The sequence below is a fragment of the Emiliania huxleyi genome (assembly GCF_000372725.1).
Source record: "Emiliania huxleyi CCMP1516 chromosome Unknown EMIHUscaffold_207, whole genome shotgun sequence".
Taxonomy (NCBI): Eukaryota; Haptophyta; order Isochrysidales; family Noelaerhabdaceae; genus Emiliania; species Emiliania huxleyi.
In genome coordinates, this window is record NW_005200535.1 from 54,225 (window position 1) to 71,514 (window position 17,290).

General features: G+C 64.4%; 4 protein-coding genes across 4 annotated transcripts in view; 1 reads left to right on the forward strand and 3 right to left on the reverse strand.

The window, feature by feature from the left end:
• The window catches only part of EMIHUDRAFT_114102 (hypothetical protein), a gene marked incomplete at both ends in the record, with an annotated part of 1,721 nt that extends 471 nt beyond the window's left edge, over positions 1-1,250 (reverse strand). Inside the window, 4 exons of the mRNA XM_005781083.1 lie at positions 76-127; positions 272-444; positions 545-1,123; positions 1,188-1,250. Of these exons, the coding sequence (XP_005781140.1) occupies positions 76-127; positions 272-444; positions 545-1,123; positions 1,188-1,250 (867 nt within the window). The remainder of the gene's footprint in view (positions 1-75; positions 128-271; positions 445-544; positions 1,124-1,187) is intronic.
• A 2,006-nt stretch (positions 1,251-3,256) lies between these two features.
• EMIHUDRAFT_456941 (hypothetical protein) lies at positions 3,257-4,341 on the forward strand (the record flags this gene model as incomplete). The annotated part of the gene is made up of 3 exons (XM_005781084.1): positions 3,257-3,727; positions 3,903-3,954; positions 4,031-4,341. 3 exons carry the CDS (start codon positions 3,257-3,259, stop codon positions 4,309-4,311), a joined length of 804 nt encoding a protein of 267 aa, XP_005781141.1. The 3' UTR covers positions 4,312-4,341.
• Positions 4,342-7,528: 3,187 nt separating this feature from the next.
• Positions 7,529-11,577, reverse strand: EMIHUDRAFT_468678 (hypothetical protein; the record flags this gene model as incomplete). Its single annotated transcript, XM_005781085.1, has 3 exons — positions 7,529-8,026; positions 10,711-10,755; positions 10,867-11,577. 3 exons carry the CDS (start codon positions 11,575-11,577, stop codon positions 7,814-7,816), a joined length of 969 nt encoding a protein of 322 aa, XP_005781142.1. The 3' UTR covers positions 7,529-7,813.
• Positions 11,578-15,360: 3,783 nt separating this feature from the next.
• On the reverse strand, positions 15,361-16,249 carry EMIHUDRAFT_53459 (hypothetical protein; the record flags this gene model as incomplete). Its single annotated transcript, XM_005781086.1, has 3 exons — positions 15,361-15,487; positions 15,566-15,729; positions 15,773-16,249. Coding segments are annotated over 3 exons (768 nt in total), but the record flags the coding sequence as incomplete, so codon positions are not given.
• Between the last annotated feature and the right edge of the window lie 1,041 nt (positions 16,250-17,290).

Consider the following 17,290-nt stretch of genomic DNA (forward strand, 5'->3'; position numbering starts at 1 on the left):
GCGCCTCGGCTGGCGTCATCTCTACCGTCCTCCCCCCTTGGCTCCCCCTTACAAGCAGACGTCGGGGGGGTCGACCTCCATCGGTAGGCCCGGCGCGCCGGTCGAGAGGACCCACATCTGCTTGTACCTGCGAGCCAAGGCGCGTCGACCCTCAAGATGTCACCCCTCAAGGCGCGTCCATGGGAGCAGGCTGGGAGTGAGAATGGGAGCAGGGGCGTGAGAATGGCAGGGAGCAGAGGCGTGGTGTGCGAAGGCGCGCGTGCGCGCGCACTTGTCAAAAACCTGGCCCCACGCCACATTCTCGAGGTTGGCTTGGCAGTAGAAGCCGCCTTTCCCTCCGGCCGCGATCAGCGCCTCCGTGAGCGGGTTCTGGCACGGCTGCACCTCCACCGCGCCGAGCGACACGAGCATGCCCTCGTACTGCTCAGCGTGCTCAGTGCAGCCCTGGAGGTGGCGTCGGAGACGGTGGTGGGTGGGGTGGGGTGGGGAGGGGTGGGGTGGGGGTGGGGGGGTGGGGGTGGAGGCGGAGAGGGAGGCAGGGCACCTGGAAGTCGTCTGTCGAGAGCTCGATTGGCGCGGGGAGCGTTGCGGCCGAGCCGGTCTTGGTGGCGAAGCATTCGACGAGCTCGGTGACGCCATACACCTCGCGCACCACGCCCTTGACCGTCAGCTCGTCGCCCCTCATGTGCTTGTGGTCCTCGGCGAAGACCTCGATGCCCGCGAACGCCGTCGTGCCGTCGGTCATCTGCATGTAGTAGTACGCGGAGGCGTACGCGTCCTTCTGAGTACCGACAGCGGTGACGACGCCGGAGATCGACACATACTCCCCAGCCTTGGCCGAGGGGTACGCCATCCCGCCCTTTAGCGAGCAGTACTCCGAGTCGCCCGTCTCGGTGGCGAAGTCGCCCTGGATGGCGCTGATGGCGTAGGTGGTGGCTTGGGTGGTCGCGGCCTTGCCGGCACACTCGGTAGCGGACGTGGACGTGTGGATGTCCTTCGCATGGAGGTCTGTGTAGCCGGCGTCGGTTAGCATGATCTCGTCAAACGGCTTTTGGGGCAAAAAGCCGGGCAAAGGTGAAAACATGAGGTTGCGGTCGGTCGCGCCGGTCCCGTGGTCCGGCACCTGTTTAGGGGGCGCGTGGGGTGAGAGGGCGATGCGATTCCATCATGTGTGCAAATGTGTGCACCGACGCAGAGAGCGACCCGGCCACGAGGGTCGCCAAAGCAAACCAGCGTATGTAGAGTGTCATCGATGCACCTGCGACGACCACGGTGCAGCTATATGCGCATTGCGGAGGTGTACGGGGTCTGGAATGAGAGGGAAGGGGGCGGGGGACAAAGTCGATGGGCGGCGGCGACGGGGGGGGGGATGCGGGAAGCGGGCTCAAGAGGACACGCGCGGCAGCTGGCTTGCAGAGGAGGGGGCGGTAGGACGCTCGCCAACGAAGGGCTGATGGAGGTAACTGACGGCAGAGAAGGCGGCGTGGCAGAGGAGGAGGCGGACAGGGGGAGGCGGTGGTCCCTAAAGGGCGGCGGCGGCGGCGGAGGGCGGCGGCGGTAAGGGCAGCGGAGGCTGCGGTACGAGCGGCGGCGGGGGCGCGGGCGGCGTCCGGGCGGCTGCAGCGGTGGCGGTGAGGAGGGATGGGGGAGGGCGGCGGCGGCGAGGGCGGCGGCGAGGGCGGCGGCGAGGGCGGCGGCGGCGGCGGTGGTGGCGGTGGCGGCGGTGGCGGCGGTGGCGGCGGTGGCGGCGGCGTCGACGGTGGCGGCGATGACGGCGACAGTGCTGACGGTGGCGGCGATGACGGCGGCGTGAGAGGGAATCGGTGAGGGCGGCGGGCGGCGAGAGAGGCGGCGAGAGCGGCGGCGGTGCTGGCGGCATCGATATGACGGCGTTGGCGATGACGGCGGCGGCGTCAATAGAGGCGGTGATGACGGCGGCGATGACGGCGGCCGTGCTGACAGTGGTGGCGTCGACGGTGCCAGACCTTCACGAGCTGAGATCCCCTCGATGCGGGGACGAGCCCGAGAAACGCCGCGTAGGCGTACTCGTGTTAAGGTGGCAGCATCGAACGCCGGGCCGACTGGAGCGGCGATGACAGCGGTGCACTCTGCGAAGAGGCGTCGTCGACAGAAGAGCGAAGCTCTCGTAGTGGGAAGATGAGCGCAAGGCCGAAGCATTGCGCGCGCCGCCGATGATGACGCCGCCCCCATTTTGCGCCGGGGATGTGTGACAGTGGCGGGGGGGGTGTAGGCGCTGCTTGCTGGCGTTTGTGCGTCGGTGGGAGGGCGTGTGGTCTACGAGTGGAGGGGGCGCAGGCGCCCACGAAGCAGCGGTCGCACCTGTGAGTGGGATGGGAGCGGGGGTCGCTTCTCGCTGGCCAGCGGAGGGGCAGGGGCGAGGGCGAGGGCGGAAAGCAGAGGATCGCCTTGGACACTCGTCGGGCTTGATGTCAATAGCCAAGCTCGCCCTACGAACTCAGGCGGGCTTGCAGCTGTGAATGATAGCCAAGCTCGGCCCTACGAACTCAGGCGGGCTTGCAGCTGTGAATGATAGCCAAGCTCGGCCCTACGAACTCAGGCGGGCTTGCAGCTGTGAATGATAGCCAAGCTCGGCCCTACGAACTCAGGCGGGCTTGCAGCTGTGAATGATAGCCAAGCTCGGCCCTACGAACTCAGGCGGGCTTGCAGCTGTGAATGATAGCCAAGCTCGGCCCTACGAACTCAGGCGGGCTTGCAGCTGTGAATGATAGCCAAGCTCGGCCCTACGAACTCAGGCGGGCTTGCAGCTGTGAATGATAGCCAAGCTCGGCCCTACGAACTCAGGCGGGCTTGCAGCTGTGAATGATAGCCAAGCTCGGCCCTACGAACTCAGGCGGGCTTGCAGCTGTGAATGATAGCCAAGCTCGGCCCTACGAACTCAGGCGGGCTTGCAGCTGTGAATGATAGCCAAGCTCGGCCCTACGAACTCAGGCGGGCTTGCAGCTGTGAATGATAGCCAAGCTCGGCCCTACGAACTCAGGCGGCGGGCTTGCAGCTGTGAATGATAGCAAAGGCTCGGCCCTACGAACTCAGGCGGGCTTGCAGCTGTGAATGATAGCAAAGGCTCGGCCCTACGAACTCAGGCGGCCTTGCAGCTGTGAATGATAGCAAAGCCTCTGCTTGGCCCCACCCGAGTTCCGGCACCGCTTCCAGGCCCCAGCCAGACCCCGGCCAACCCCGCCTCGACGACGCCTCGACGGCAATCTCTGATTCTCTGATGGCGCGTCTCCCGACGCGTTTCCTCCTCCTCCAGACGGTGGTGGTGTCTCTCGCCCGTGCGCGCCAGCTCGTCACGCTGAGCGAGTTCGCAAAAGTGGCGCTCCTCACGCCGACGACGCTGCGGGCCGCGTCGCTCTCCGTCGCCTGCCCGCTCGTATGCTCGGCAGCCGGCGTGGTGGGGAACGACTTTGACCCGGCGCTCCTCTCGCTCATCATCGCCGTCCCCAGTTCCATCTCCATCAACGCCGCGTACACGCGCCGCGAGCGCGCGCTGACCTGCCTCGCACGCTTCCGCTCCGCGACGTACGCGCTGCACCACTCGATCCAGCGGTGGGGGCGGCCGGCGGACCGCTCGCGCATCCAGCGCGAGAATGCGGCGCTGTATGAGAGCCTCTGCGTCGGCCTCGAGTCTGGCGGCGACGACATCATGTTTCGCGACGTCTTCCGACATCTCGAGGAGATCGGCGAGGTGTGCGAGAGCGTGCGACTAAGCCCGCGGCGAGCCGAGGACGCGCGCGACTTCATGCCCGCGCTGAGCACGCTGCTGCTGTCGGACGAGAGGATGCTCTGGCAGACAATCGACGAGCTTCGGATGCTCTCCTCGACCGCCACGCCCTACCTGCTGCGCGGCTTCACCGTCGGAGGCGCAACCGCCCTTCTCCTCCTCCTCCTCCACCACCATTGACATGCAGCGTGGTCACACCACCACCCTCCACCCTCCACCCTCCACCACCCTCCACCACACTCCACCACCCTCCACCACCACGTCCAGGCGCCACCCTCTTCCCGGTCCTCTTCGGTCCGTACGTCGCCAACGCCGTCGGCGCCGGCAGCGTGCTCGACACGTGGTCAGCGTACCTCGTCTCGTTCCTGCTCGCCGTGACGATCGGCTCGCTCGTCTCGATCCAGGAGGCGCTAGAGGATTGCTTCGACGGCGACGCGCGCCTCGATGACATTGCTTTGCCGCCGTTCGCGCCGCCGGGCTTCTTGCTCTGGCGGAGCGACATGTCGCGCGAGAACAGGGACTTGGTCAACCCGCCGGGAGGGTGGTAGGCGTATCTGGAAAAAGCCAAATCCAATAGCCACACGACGCGTCGCCTCGCCGGTTTCACGCTTTCACACCCGTCTGAGGTCTGTGCAGCGGTCACCACACACTCCACACACCGCACGCAAAACAAAAACGTACATCTCGGATCGAGAAACGTAGGAGTCACCGCTTGCTCGCGAGAGCTCGACGGTGTAGATCTGATATCGGAGCGCAAACGGCGAACCGACGCTCGGAGGCAGAGAGTTCGACCGATTGGTGACGCCACCGCAACCGCATTGCAGCTGCACGTTGCACGCACCACATTCATCCGGCCAAGGGGCGTGCAAGTCGGCTGCCGAGTCGTCCAAGCACGCCCTCGGACCGGCGAGTCGCATGGACTCAGCGCGCGTAAGCTAGGCTCCGGCAAAGGCGTCGCTACCAGATTTCTGCTTGCGCACGCAGCGGCGGAGCTGCGCGGGGACAGGCGCGCGGATGCCGTGAGCAGAAATAGAGCGGATGCCGAGCCGCCCAATAGAGCGAGGGTTGCAGCAACCATGCCTCGGCCCGCGTCTCGGCTAGAGCTCACCCTCTCCAGGCAAGGGTCGCAGCAGCCGCCAGCCTTGTTTGACCAGTTCTGCAGGCGCGCCGCCTGTGGGAGGGCCCATGAGGGAATCTCGGGCGACAATGCAGCAGTAGGGAGTGCTGGCGGGCACGGTGAATGCGGCGAGGGAAGGAGAAATGTGAGCGGGTACGCAATGCAGCAGAGGTGCGCACACGTTGGGCCCAGCGCGGCGAGGTTTCTCACTTCCCGCCTTCGCCGCCGCGCGTGCAGAAGTGAAGAAGCTCTCGCCCGAGCGCAGCGACGCGACGTACACCGCCGACGGCCGGGGCAGATTCGGGCACGAGCCGCTGTGCATCAAGACCGGAAAGTGAGAACGCCGCGCAGCGTAGGGTGTGAGAAACGTGCTAAGGTTGGGAGCGAGCAAAGGTTGGGAGCGAGCAAAGGTTTGTTGTGAAGAGCTGGGGCGCGCCACCCAAGAGCCTATAGGTAGGTGCGGATCGGCAAGAGCGCAATCGATCTTTTTGCCCTCTATCACCTTGGGTTGTAAGAACTTGAAACACACCACGCAGGGGCACAGCAAGCACGGATAGCCGTTGAGGAGAAAGGCGGACTCAGGGCCGGTGCTTTGACGCAGTATATTCGGTTACTCGATCGTGTTTGACGACGTCAAACACTGTTTGACGTCGTCGTCAAACACAAGTGGAGAATGGCCGTAGCTCCTCTCCACGAGCGATTGAGAGGACGTACCAAGTATCGATTCTGTATAGAATTGCGAGGCGCACACGCTGGTGCAGGCGGCGAGTCGTCGATCCGACTCGTTCCGACGTGAAGTCGCCGTGAAGGGTGGGAAAACAGGGCGATTTTGCCACATTTTGCCCTCTCGAGCGATCTTCTCGCGTCGGCTAGCGCGCGGGCCAGGATGGGCGAGCCGACCCCGCCACGCTGGACGGGCCAGCGGCTGGCACGCGCCGGCCACCCCGGCGGCGCGGCGGCCTCATCGCGCTCGTCGTCTGCGAGGCCACCGCTCGGCGTCGCCGCGTGCGACGGCGATCGCGCTTGGCTGTGAGGTGGGACGGCGGCATGGTGCGCGCGGGCGTGGGGGTGGTGCGGGATGCGCGTGCCAGCAAGCCTAGTTTCACCTCCCCAACCCCGCAGGCGCGCCGACGTGCTGCCCGAGCGCGTTTGGAGGCAGCAGCAGCTCCTCGCGAGGCGCCTTCGGAGGGGTGCCACACCCCTTTCCCAGCCGCGCGCGAGTTGAGCTCCGATTTGCGCTCTGTTTCGCACACGCCCGACGCTAGTAGGTGAGGATCGACCATCCTCCGCAAGCAGGGCTTCGTCGGGCGCGTCTTCGTCGAGCGGTGGAGCATCTCCCATGCTCCCCCCCGCGCCCTCCTCGCAGCCCGCCCGCGGCCGACACCGACGCCCTCACGGACTCACCCTAGTCGTAGGTGCGGGTTTTTTGCGTGGCCCCCGTCGATACGGGGCGCTGGGCGATGGCTGGGCTTGTCGCCGGGCGAGCTGGCCCCTCAGTCGGCCGCGGAGCGGAGGTGCGAAATCGAGGCGGCGCGGCCCCTACGCGCAGCCTGTCCGGCCGGCGCGCGCATGGTTCCGTAGCCCGTCTAGTGCCTCACTGACCGACTCCAGCGCCACGGTGTACGTGGCCGGTGTGGTACTGGGGCTGGGCAGCCTTGGGGCCGGCGGAGACCGCCGTCTAGCGGTCGCACTAGTCTCTTTTCGTTGTTTGACCTGTTTGTTTGACGGTTGTTTGACCATACTTTGAGCCTTAATTATTAATTCGGGTTTGGGTCTCTGAGGTCGCTACTAGCGTCCGTAACTTGCCACAAGCATGCTTTACAAAAGTCCAGCGGAGGGAGACTCTCAGAACGGCCGTCCGCGCGCGCTGTGAACAGCGCCGTGGTCAAACACTGTTCAACGTCGTTGAACACGTAGCGAAAGAGAGACCGTATTGTACTTCGAGGTAGTATGAACTCAGAACGGCCCCCCGAGAGCGCCTCTTCGACGCCCACGGGTCCCAGGGGGTCGGAGGGGTTGCGAGAGGGCCTGGACTATTTTTTGTTTGAATCCCGGGGGCCGTTCGAACATATAACGTGCGTTCCATGCCCGCTGCAGTCAGAGCGCTGGCGGAGGCGCGGCAAAAGGCTGAGTCCGGCGGGTCCGCCCTTGCCTCGCCATCGACGGTGTCCTCTGTGTCGGACATTAAGGGGTATGACATCGACAGCTCCGAGCGCGACGAGAAGACGAGGGCTCTTAAGGAGAAGATTGCGTCGGCGCTCGACCGCGCGCGCGCTCTCAAGACGGACCAGGCCTCCCTACCAGGCAGCCCGCGCGAGGATGGGGTGCCGCTGCTTGAGTCGGGGCACCACGAGGACGTCGATGAGCGGGTGCATGAAGCCAAACTACGGATTTGACACTGCACATCCGGGGGAGGCAGGGGGTGGAAGCACGAGGCCCATGTCGGGGCGGCCAGTGTCCATGCGGCTCTTGAACTTGATCGTTGATGAATGTTGCTCCTCATCGTGGTCTGTCTATGTCTCCGGGGAGATTCTGTCTCTCTCACTCTCCCAAACTACCTTCCTCTGATCAACTGTGTATCTGTGGCGTGAGCGCCATGTAGAAGTTGATCAGTCCATCGATGATCGTCGAAAGGCAACCTCGCAGGGCTTAATTAAGCGGGCTGCCTGCTGTCTTCGTCCTCCTCTCATACCTTACCTTGTGCAACTCACGTACAGTAGCGACGCGCAAAATGGGGCGCAATAGTACAGCCGCCCCGCAAGAGGTGCTGCGGGGCCGCGCGGGGAGCAAAATCACCGATGGAGAGGCACATGCAGCCGCGGCCTCGCGGGGCACGCCGCGTCGCTCGCGGTTGGTGACAGCAGCGTCGCTCGCCCCCACAGCGAAGGCAGCGCGCTGAGCGGCGCGCGGCCCGTGCAGCGCCGTCGCCCGCCTCAGTCGCCGGAGAGGTTCTTGAGGAAGATTGAGCAGTGCGAGCAGAGCATCTGCAGCATGCGCTCGTCGTCCCTGTGGAAGCCCGACGGGTCGGGCTGCCCGTCGGCGCCCGTCTTGTTGACGAGCTCCACCAGCCCCACCACCGCGCCGTCGTCCCCAAACACCGGTCCGATGAGCAGCGAGCGCATCTCGTACCCACGCAGCCGGTACACCTAGGAGTACCCGTTACCCGAGATTACCCGAGATCGCATCTCGTACCCCGCAGCCGGTACACCTCGGATGGTTCAGAGCATGCGAGATCACCCGCGATCACCCGCGATCGCCCGAGATCGCCCGAGATCACCCGAGATCACCCGCGATCACCCGCGATCGCCCGAGATCGCCCGCGATCGCCCGAGATCGCCCGAGATCACCCGCGATCGCCCGCGATCGCCCGAGATCGCCCGAGATCACCCGAGATCGCCCGAGATCACCCTAGAGTGCACCTCGTACGAGCAGAGCGGATGCCTCCGCACGTCGACGACGTTGAGCATCTCGCCTAATCTCGGGCAATCTCGGGCGATCTCGGGCGATCTCGGCTCATCTCCCGCCCGCAGACGCGGGACTGTCTCGCCGGTAGTCAGGACGTGGTGGCAATCTCGGCTAATCTCGGCAATCTCGGCTAATCTCGCCGGTAGTCAGGACGTGGTGGCGCGTGCCGCCCACGCGTACGGTGATTCGCACCTGCAGTTGAACGTGCGTCGGCTCGCGCCTGCTCGTCCTCAGTGGCTGCCGCCCGTCGGCACGGGGCGTGCTGTGCCCAGCCTTCTTCCCCCCGCGCCGGCCGGGGAGAGCCCCACTGTACTGCGCCACCCCGCGCGCCTGAGCTGTGAGCTGTGTGGCCGTCCTCGCATTCGCCTTCCTGGGACCCAGCGCTGGCTTCTGACTGTCGTTGCTGTCTATCCCTGTCTCGACTGTCTGGGCTTGTGCGTCCTGGGTCCCGGGGTTGTGTTTTTGTGTGAGCTGTGTGAGCTGTGCGCCCAGCGGTCCGGGGCCGCGTGAGGCTGTGCGTGTGCGCCCGTCCTCCCTGCTGGCGATGCGCGCCTCGTCCGGCATGGATGAGCTAGTCACGACTCGGTCCGTTCACAGCTGTAGCTAGTCCATTCACAGCTGTAGCTAGTCACCACTCTGTCCGTTCACACGTGAGAGGTCCCACCGACGCGCGCCTCGTCCGAGAGGATCGCACCACTCTCGGGTCCTCTCGGCTTCTCTCGGGCACTCTCGGCTACTCTCGGCTACTCTCGCGTACTCTCGCGTACTCTCGGGTCCTCTCGAGTCCTCTCGGGTCCTCTCGGGTCCTCTCGGGCTCACCATGAGTGATTTCGGGTCCTCTCGGGTCCTCTCGGGTCCTCTCGGGTCCTCTCGCGCCTCGTCCGAGAGGATCGCGCTCCGCAGCAGCGACGAGAACTGGGCGAAGGTGAGCTGCCCGTCCCCCTCCACGTCCACCGACGCGATCATCTTCTCGGCCTGCGACGGGCTGGTCGAGAGTACCCGAGAGTACCCGAGAGTAGCCGAGAGAGTACCCGAGAGAGTACCCGAGAGGACCCGAGAGGACCCGAGATTACCCGAGATTACCCGAGAGGACCCGAGAGGAGCCGAGAGGAGCCGAGAGTAGCCGAGAGGAGCCGAGAGTAGCCGAGAGGACCCGAGATTACCCGAGATTAGCCGAGATGGCCCGAGATGGCCCGAGATTACCCGAGAGTACGCGAGAGGACCCGAGAGCACCCGAGAGATCGGCCTGCGACGGGTTGGTCGACCAGCCGAGTGCACGCAGCGCCGCGGACAGCTCCATGGCGTCCACCTGCCAGCGTGGTCGCACCGCTGGCTGTGGCGGACGGCCAAACCGGCTCTCTCGACCGCCCAACCTTGTCCGCCGAAGCCTTAGAGCTTGAGTCGGCTCCCTCCAGAGCCATCTCTCCCTGCTACAGCCACCTCTCCAGCCACCTCTCCAGCCACCTCTCGGCCATCTCTCCCTGCTACAGCCACCTCTCCAGCCACCTCTCCAGCCACCTCTCGGCCATCTCTCCCTGCTACAGCCACCTCTCCAGCCACCTCTCCAGCCATCTCTCCCTGCTACGGCCACCTCTCCAGCCACCTCTCCAGCCACCTCTCAGCCATCTCTCCCTGCTACAGCCACCGAGCCCGACGAGCCGGAGTCGTACGCCCGGAACGCGCCCCACATCTCCTCCTCTGTCGGCGGCTTGCCTCGCATCCCGTGCGAGAAGAGGTGCTCGCCTTGTCGAAAGGCGGCCGAGGTGCGGCCGAGGTGCGGCCGAGGTGCAGCCGAGGTGCGGCCGAGGTGCGGCCGAGGTGCAGCCGAGGTGCGGCCGAGGTGCAGCCGAAGTGTAGCCGAGGTGCGGCCGAGGTGCAGCCGAGGTGCAGCCGAGGTGCAGCCGAGGTGCAGCCGAGGTGCGGCCGAGGTGCAGCCGAGGTGCGGCCGAGGTGCGGCCGAAGTGTAGCCGAGGTGCAGCCGAAGTGTAGCCGAGGTGCGGCCGAAGTGTAGCCGAGGTGCGGCCGAGGTGCGGCCGAGGTGCAGCCGAGGTGCGGCCGAAGTGTAGCCGAGGTGCAGCCGAAGTGTAGCCGAGGTGCGGCCGAAGTGTAGCCGAGGTGCGGCCGAGGTGCGGCTGAGGTGCAGCCGAGGTGCAGCCGAGGTGCGGCCGAAGTGTAGCCGAGGTGCAGCCGAGGTGCGGCCGAGGTGCGGCCGAGGTGCAGCCGAGGTGCGGCCGAGGTGCAGCCATGAAGAGGAGCCTTCTGTTCATCTCGTCGATCTCTCGTCCATCTCTCGGCCATCTCTCGGCGCATCTCTCGGCGCATCTCTCGGCGCATCTCTCGGCTGTTGGTCGCCGTCGGTGTCGACCAGCTGCAGCGTGCAGTGCTCGGCGCCAATGAGCTCGTGGCCCTCCTAGAGAGAAGGAACGGAGACCGCACCTCCCGAAGAAGGGCTGGGGAGGAGGACAGGCGCCCCCACCGTTGCAGGAGTCTTGCTACGGAGAGGGGGGAGGGCGCATCGCACACAGGGAAGGGAACGCCCCTCCTGCATAAGCGTCGAGAACAGCGTGCTCATCTCTCGCTGCCGCCGAAGCCGCTCGTTCTTGCCGAGGTCCTTGAAGAGGAGGGTCGTCATGCCGAGCAAGCAGCCCACGATCACGCCGCCCACCGCGCCCGCCATCCCCGCCAGCCGCACGCGCCGCATCCTCCTCTGTGAATCGGTCAGCTTCGCCGTGGGCAGGCCGGAGCGGGCGGCAATATGGTCGATCGTGTTGCCGAACAGTGTCCCGGACACGTCGGAGACGACCTGGCCGAAGGCTGCCGCGGTGAGGGTCGAGAGGCCGAGCGTGACGCCCAGCGTCGAGTCGATGTAGTCGCCCGCCTGGATCATGATCACGTTGTCCATGAAGCCAAAGCCGACCATCGGGATCGCCGCGTTCACCGCATGTCGGCGCAGCTGCCAGTTTGTTGGAGGAGAGAAGTCCTCATCGCGCACCCGCCAAGCATTCGGCGCGCGCGTACTCCTCACGAGCCTGCTCCACAGCTGCCGCTTGTTTATGCGGCACACGCTGCGCAGAGGTGCCGCCCCTCCGCGACGGCCGGCGATGGCAGCTAGCGAGAGGGCGCCGCCAATAGCTCGTCTCTGTGAGGAGACCGAGCAGGGCGCGGCAACGCCACTCGCCGACGACGACGAGGAGGCCAGCCCTGAGGACTTCGCGCTAGAAATCTGTCGCATCGCAACGATCGGCCGAAAAAAGAAAGAAATCCTGCCCTTGTGGCCCAAAACTTTTCTTCTTTCTTTCTTTTACTTACTCATAATGATTGTGCAATTTTCCAAACCGTTCTCAGAGTTCTTCCAAAGACCATCAAGTATGCATTCAGACAGTCTGTCTGGACGCTATCGCTTCTTACTGTGTGTCTTGTGAGCTTGTTTGTGTCTGTGTGTCGCTCGTGCGTGTCGTCATCATCTGTCTTGCGTCCACCCATACCGCGTTGGTGTCCAGTCCGAGCCTGGCTGTTCTTCACCTTTCTACCTACCTACCTTCTTACTCCCAGCTGGCAGCTCGGGGTTCGCTCGGTGGGTGGCCGCGTGATATAGTTCGACCACATTGGTGTCACCAAATGCCAGAACTCCTCGGCTCGCGCGGCAGAGGTCCTCACACTTGCAGAGGTCCTCACGACACGGGCGCTGGCACCCCCAAGGCAAACGAGAACAAGAATTTAAGCGCTCTCCAAGTGCTCCAAGTCGACAGTTTAAACATCCTGGGGACGGTCTGGGAACGAGTGATCACTCAACCACAGGACACACATGGAGAATAGGTCCTCATCACATCAGCATCAAGAGGTAATCTCGAGGAGGTCCTCAACAGGAGAGGTCCTCATGCTTGTACTGAGGTGCGTCTGTCGGGTTGAAAGCGGCAGAATCGCTGCACCCTCGCGTGGGCGGGGATTGCACTACACTGTGTTCTCAAAGGACATTAGCCGTCTCCCGGCATCCGCTCGAGGGCAAGAGGCGCGTGCATTGAGATTGACGACCAGCGCACTTCGCAGGACAACAGTAGCTTAGTCTTGTATGGTGTGCGATGATATTTATGCGGAACATGTGGTGCAGCGAGGTCCGAGCTTCGTAAACCTCGCCGAGGAGGCAAAGCTGAATCTCGCCAGCCATGCCACAGCGGCCGCGGGCGAGCGGGGCGTGTGCGCGCCACGCGCCGCCCAGGGTTCGTGATTTCACATGGAAACAGCGAATCGATTTCACTTTCACTTTCACTTCACATTTCATGTGAAACGAAATTTCACTTTTCCGAGCGAGTGTGAACGTATTTGCAGTCGAGAGTATCTCGACGCATTGGGAGGGCGGCGGCGGCGGCGGCGGTGTTCCCCCGTCTCTGCTCCTCCCCCGTCTGAGGCTCGCGTGGCTTCCTCCCTCCGTGCTCCCGCCGGCGGCTGGTTCTGCCGTACAAGGCCCCGCAGTTCTTCCGCAACGATCTCTCGGTGTCCGAGCTGGTCACCTCCGTTGCCCCATGTCAGGACCAGGGCTCCCGTCGCCGACCCGTGTTCACGGCTAATCTGGGTCAGCGCCCCCACCACTTCGTTCCCCACCAGCTGTTCGAGATCCGATGTGGGGCGGATCCCCGTCGGCAGAGCCCCGCCCCCTCCTTTTTTTCTTTTCCGGACCGACCGGGGAACAAGACCTGGTATGGGCTGGTGGAACTCCGGGCCTCCGTCCGCGACAAGCTCGAGACTGGTATGGGCTGGTGGAACTCACGGGCCTCCGTCCGCGACAAGCTCGAGAGGCTGGCTCTCCACCTTCTGTCTCCGTACGAGAGAGTGAGTCTGACGGAGACGGCGCTCATGGAGCAGCTCTGGCCTCCGGGCGGCGGGCGTGGACAGAGCGCAGTGCTCGTCTCGGTTGCTGATGGCAGAACCCTAGTCACCACCCGCCGCCCTGGCTGCCACTACTGGTGGAAGGTGCTTGCCGAGATCGCTGATGTTGCGTCGCGCGACCACACGCTCGCGGCTGAATTTGTGCTTCGCCTTCACGAGTCTTCTGTCGTGAGCCTTCGCAAGCGGGACAACGCAGCCGTCTCCGTGCCCGTATGTGGGTTCGACCGACGCGACGGATCCGCCGACGTTCCAGTTCCGCATTACTACATCATCCCCGACGAGATATGCAGCGACCAAAAGAGCCAAACGCCGCTCGTCGAGCGGAAGGCATCCATCTTTGCGCGCGACTCTTACTTTTGTGGTGAGACGCCTCGCCCCCTGCCTTGCCAACGCACGCACTTTGGCCTCATCTCGCGCAACGCAACAGCGGTGCGGGCGTCGGGGGTGGAGTGGGATGTGGCGGTGACAAACGCAGTCAAAGGTGGCGGCGCCTACAGCGGTCGTCTGGTGAGCAGACCACCGCGGCCGCTCATATCCTTTGCCGAGCACCGGTATCTGTTGTCAACGGACGGTTGGGTTAGCGGTGGTAAATTATCGCAGCTTCTGGCGACGGGCTCGGTAGTCCTCAAGCCCAGGAGCATCTCGCGTATGTACTTTGAGTATCTCCTGGAGCCAAACTTGGTTCGCTGACACACGCGCCTCACATATGCATATGCATATAGCACACCTAGCAATCTTGCCCCCAACGGAGAACCTACCCCACCGCCACCGCCGTGCACAGCACACCGACGCATCCTACGTATGCTCGCAGCATTTTGTTCCGGTGTGGGAGCATGGGCAGGGGCTGTTTGACGTCATCCCAAAGCTGCGAAGGCTCGAGCAGGAATCGCAGCGTGCTGCAGCCATCGCACGCAACGGGCGCGAGTTTGCCTGCAACGTGCTGACGCGTGAGGGGCGGGCTGACTTCTGGGGCGCCCTCCTTCGAGGGCTGGGGCGGATGCGCAAGTACGACATGGACCAATCTCTCCTATCCAGAAGGCTGCGGTGTGACTCCTACGGAAGCTCTGTGCCGGGCTCGACGAGCAGCGGACGTGGCGGCGCCCAGATACCACCTCTGAATCTGAACGGATCTTGCTACGCCTACGAGCTCACGCCGGGTGCCCGGGGCGACCAGGTGCGCGGTGCCACGGACGGCTTTTTGTCCTGTCTAAAGCGGTGGGAGGAGGGCGAAGGCGAGGAAGAGACCAGAAGGAAGTGGAGAGCACAGGAGGAGCGGTGTCGCAGGGCGATGGAAGGGCTGAAGTACCGATCGCAGCTCGAGGCGGTGAGGCAAAGTGCTGACTGCGACCCGCGCCGCTTTGACACATAGAGGAACGGCTCTGACCCTCTAAGCTCGATCCTCTATTGTGCAGTGTCAACAGAGGGCGCACGTCCACACACATTGCCATTGTACATTGACAAGAGTAAAGATACTACCCTGGCTCACCGTACACCGACCCGCAACACACCGGAGGCGGAGCGTGCGAGTGCGAGCGCCCGACCGTGGAGACGACGAAACCACGAATTAGAGTTGAGTACATCTCACATATTCGTTCTCATAAACGCGTCGATAAAAGCTCATCTGTCAGATCCTCTCATTTATGCCGCCCCTCTCGGCGGCAGCAGGGGGAGATCTGCGGGCACATCGTCTGCGGTGCCCACGGACCTGCACCTCGCCTTGGCGGCCCTCGCGGCATCCGCCTCGCTCAGGTTGGCGCGGGTGTAGGCGCCGACGGAGAGGACGGCGAGGGAGGCGCCGAGGATTGACTTGAGCGGGTAGATCTGCCCGAGGACGAGCCAGCCGCCGATGATGCCGGCCGACGACTTGAGCTGGCCTGCGCGGGCGCCAGGGTTGGTGCACTGATGTTAGCACACCTCAGGGCCAGCACTGTGCACACACTGTGTCGACCAGGTGGCACGAAGGACGGTGTTAGCAGATTCTAACACCTCGGCACAGGGGGCGTTCGCCGTCAACGTGCCAACACCGTTCTAACATTAGAGCGCAGGCAGGTCAGAGGTCTGAGACTGGGAGGGGCTCGGGGCGAGCAGGCAGGGAGAAGAGTCTGGGGAGGGGGGGAGGGAGGAGGCGTGGTTGGCCTAGGATGGTGTGCGTGAGCGCGGAGCAGGCGCCCATCACGAGGAAGCCCGACCAGTTGACGAGGAAGGCGCCGGCGGAGGAGGCGCCGAGCAGCGCAGCGCGCTCGACGGTCCACTCGTACCTACAAGGGAGGGGCCCGAGCAGGCTGTGGGCGGCTCCACGCCTGCCTTGTTCGTCTCCTCGGCGTGCCGGCTCGCACTGCAGCAGCCCCGGAGGGTCGACGAGCGGCACCATCGCCCCAATGACGAGCGTCGACCACGGCAGCACCGCTCGCATCAGCGCCAGCGTGTGCCACGGCTCGCCTCCCGCCTCGCCCTTGGCCACGCGCGACCAGAGCACTTTGTACGCTGCGGCGATCGGGACCTGTGACATGCCATGGGCGAGTCGCGGACGTGACTCGCCTGACTCGGGCAGCCAAAGCCGCGGCGAGCCGCGCCCAGCCCAGAGACGCGAGCAGCCCTGGGAGGTTGAGGCTGAAGTCGGAGACTGAGGCGGCGCCGACGCCGGCGCAGACGCCGGCGAGGCAGAGGCCGCGCACCAGCGAGACGCGCTTGCTAAAGAGGGCCAGCTCGAGCACCACGATGCACGGCGTCACCAGCAGCTTGCAGGTCGTGTAGAAGCCAACGTCGTTCAGCTTCAGAGCGAGGTTGTTGATGGCGGGCGCGGCGCCGACGACGACGGTGAGGACCGCAGTGCTTGTATTGAGCGGCAGCGGGCGCAGCTCGAACGCACCGCACAGGCGCAGCGCTTCGAGGCCCGCGATGTTGAGCACGTAGTGCGCCAGCGTGAGCGTCGTGGAGAAGCCAAAGTTGATCCGCGAGAAGACGGCCTTGTTAATCAGCACGATGCACACGGCAGCGGCAAAGTTAAAGCTCAGATAGACGGCGTGCTGTGACGTATCGGATCGCATATGGTCGTGGTGAGAGGAGCGTGGAGAAGTGGATGGCGCAAGTTTTTGATCTCCCGACATCGCGCCACAGCCTCTCTCGAGGCCTCGAGGGCTGTCCCCCCCCCCCCCCCCCCCCGAGGTGGATATGTATCCCACACCGCTCTCTCGAGGTTCTCGAGGTGGATATCCTTTGGCCGCGTTGGGTAGCGAGGATTGGTGTAACCCGAGCCACGGAGGCGTGTTTTCTGACGGCCGACCGCCAGTGCACGGAGTTGCCCCTTCTCCGACTGCCCCGCTGAGTTGGCAAGGTAAGGGGAATGATCAGAATGGCAAGGCTGGGAATGCGTTCTCAGAACGTTCAGAACACCGGCCACTGGGCCCGCCTGAGGCGCTGAGACCCGGAGCCTCTCTCACGGAACAGCCCTTATACGATAAATTGTACGGGACAGCCACCCACTCAAAGCACTCACCAGGCTCACCACACGAGTATGCCGCTTCCTATTCGTCATCCTCTTCAAAGCCGACAATGGCTTCGTCCGCCGCCTTTTTCTCCGCCGTGCGGTACGCCTTGAGTGCCCGGTTCAGGTTCTGCTTGCCGCAGTTGTCGTACAGCTCCTCGAGCTCGACCCAGCGCGTGTCAATGAAGCCGTCGTCATTCTGGTCCTCTCCAAACTTGCCGCGGTGAGGTAGCACAGCGACGTCTCCGCCGCGGCCAGCTCATTGCGCCGCTTCTTCCTGACGAGCCGCTCAGGGTCGGCGAAGCGCATGCCAATCACCTCCTTGATCTCGAAGCAGTATGTCGGCACGACGGCATCGTCTCCTCCGCCGTCCGCGATGCGCTTCTCGCGCTCCGCCGTCGCCGCCTTCTGGCATTTGTAGCGGGTACACATGGTGCGGCGCGCATACTTGAGCACACCGTGGTTGGTGCAGTTGGCGCACGTGCCTGTGGGATAGGGCGCCATAGCGACGCGCGCGCTCCAGGTATTTTTCGGGTATACCTGAGAATTCTCGGGTATACCCGGGTTTTACCCGGCC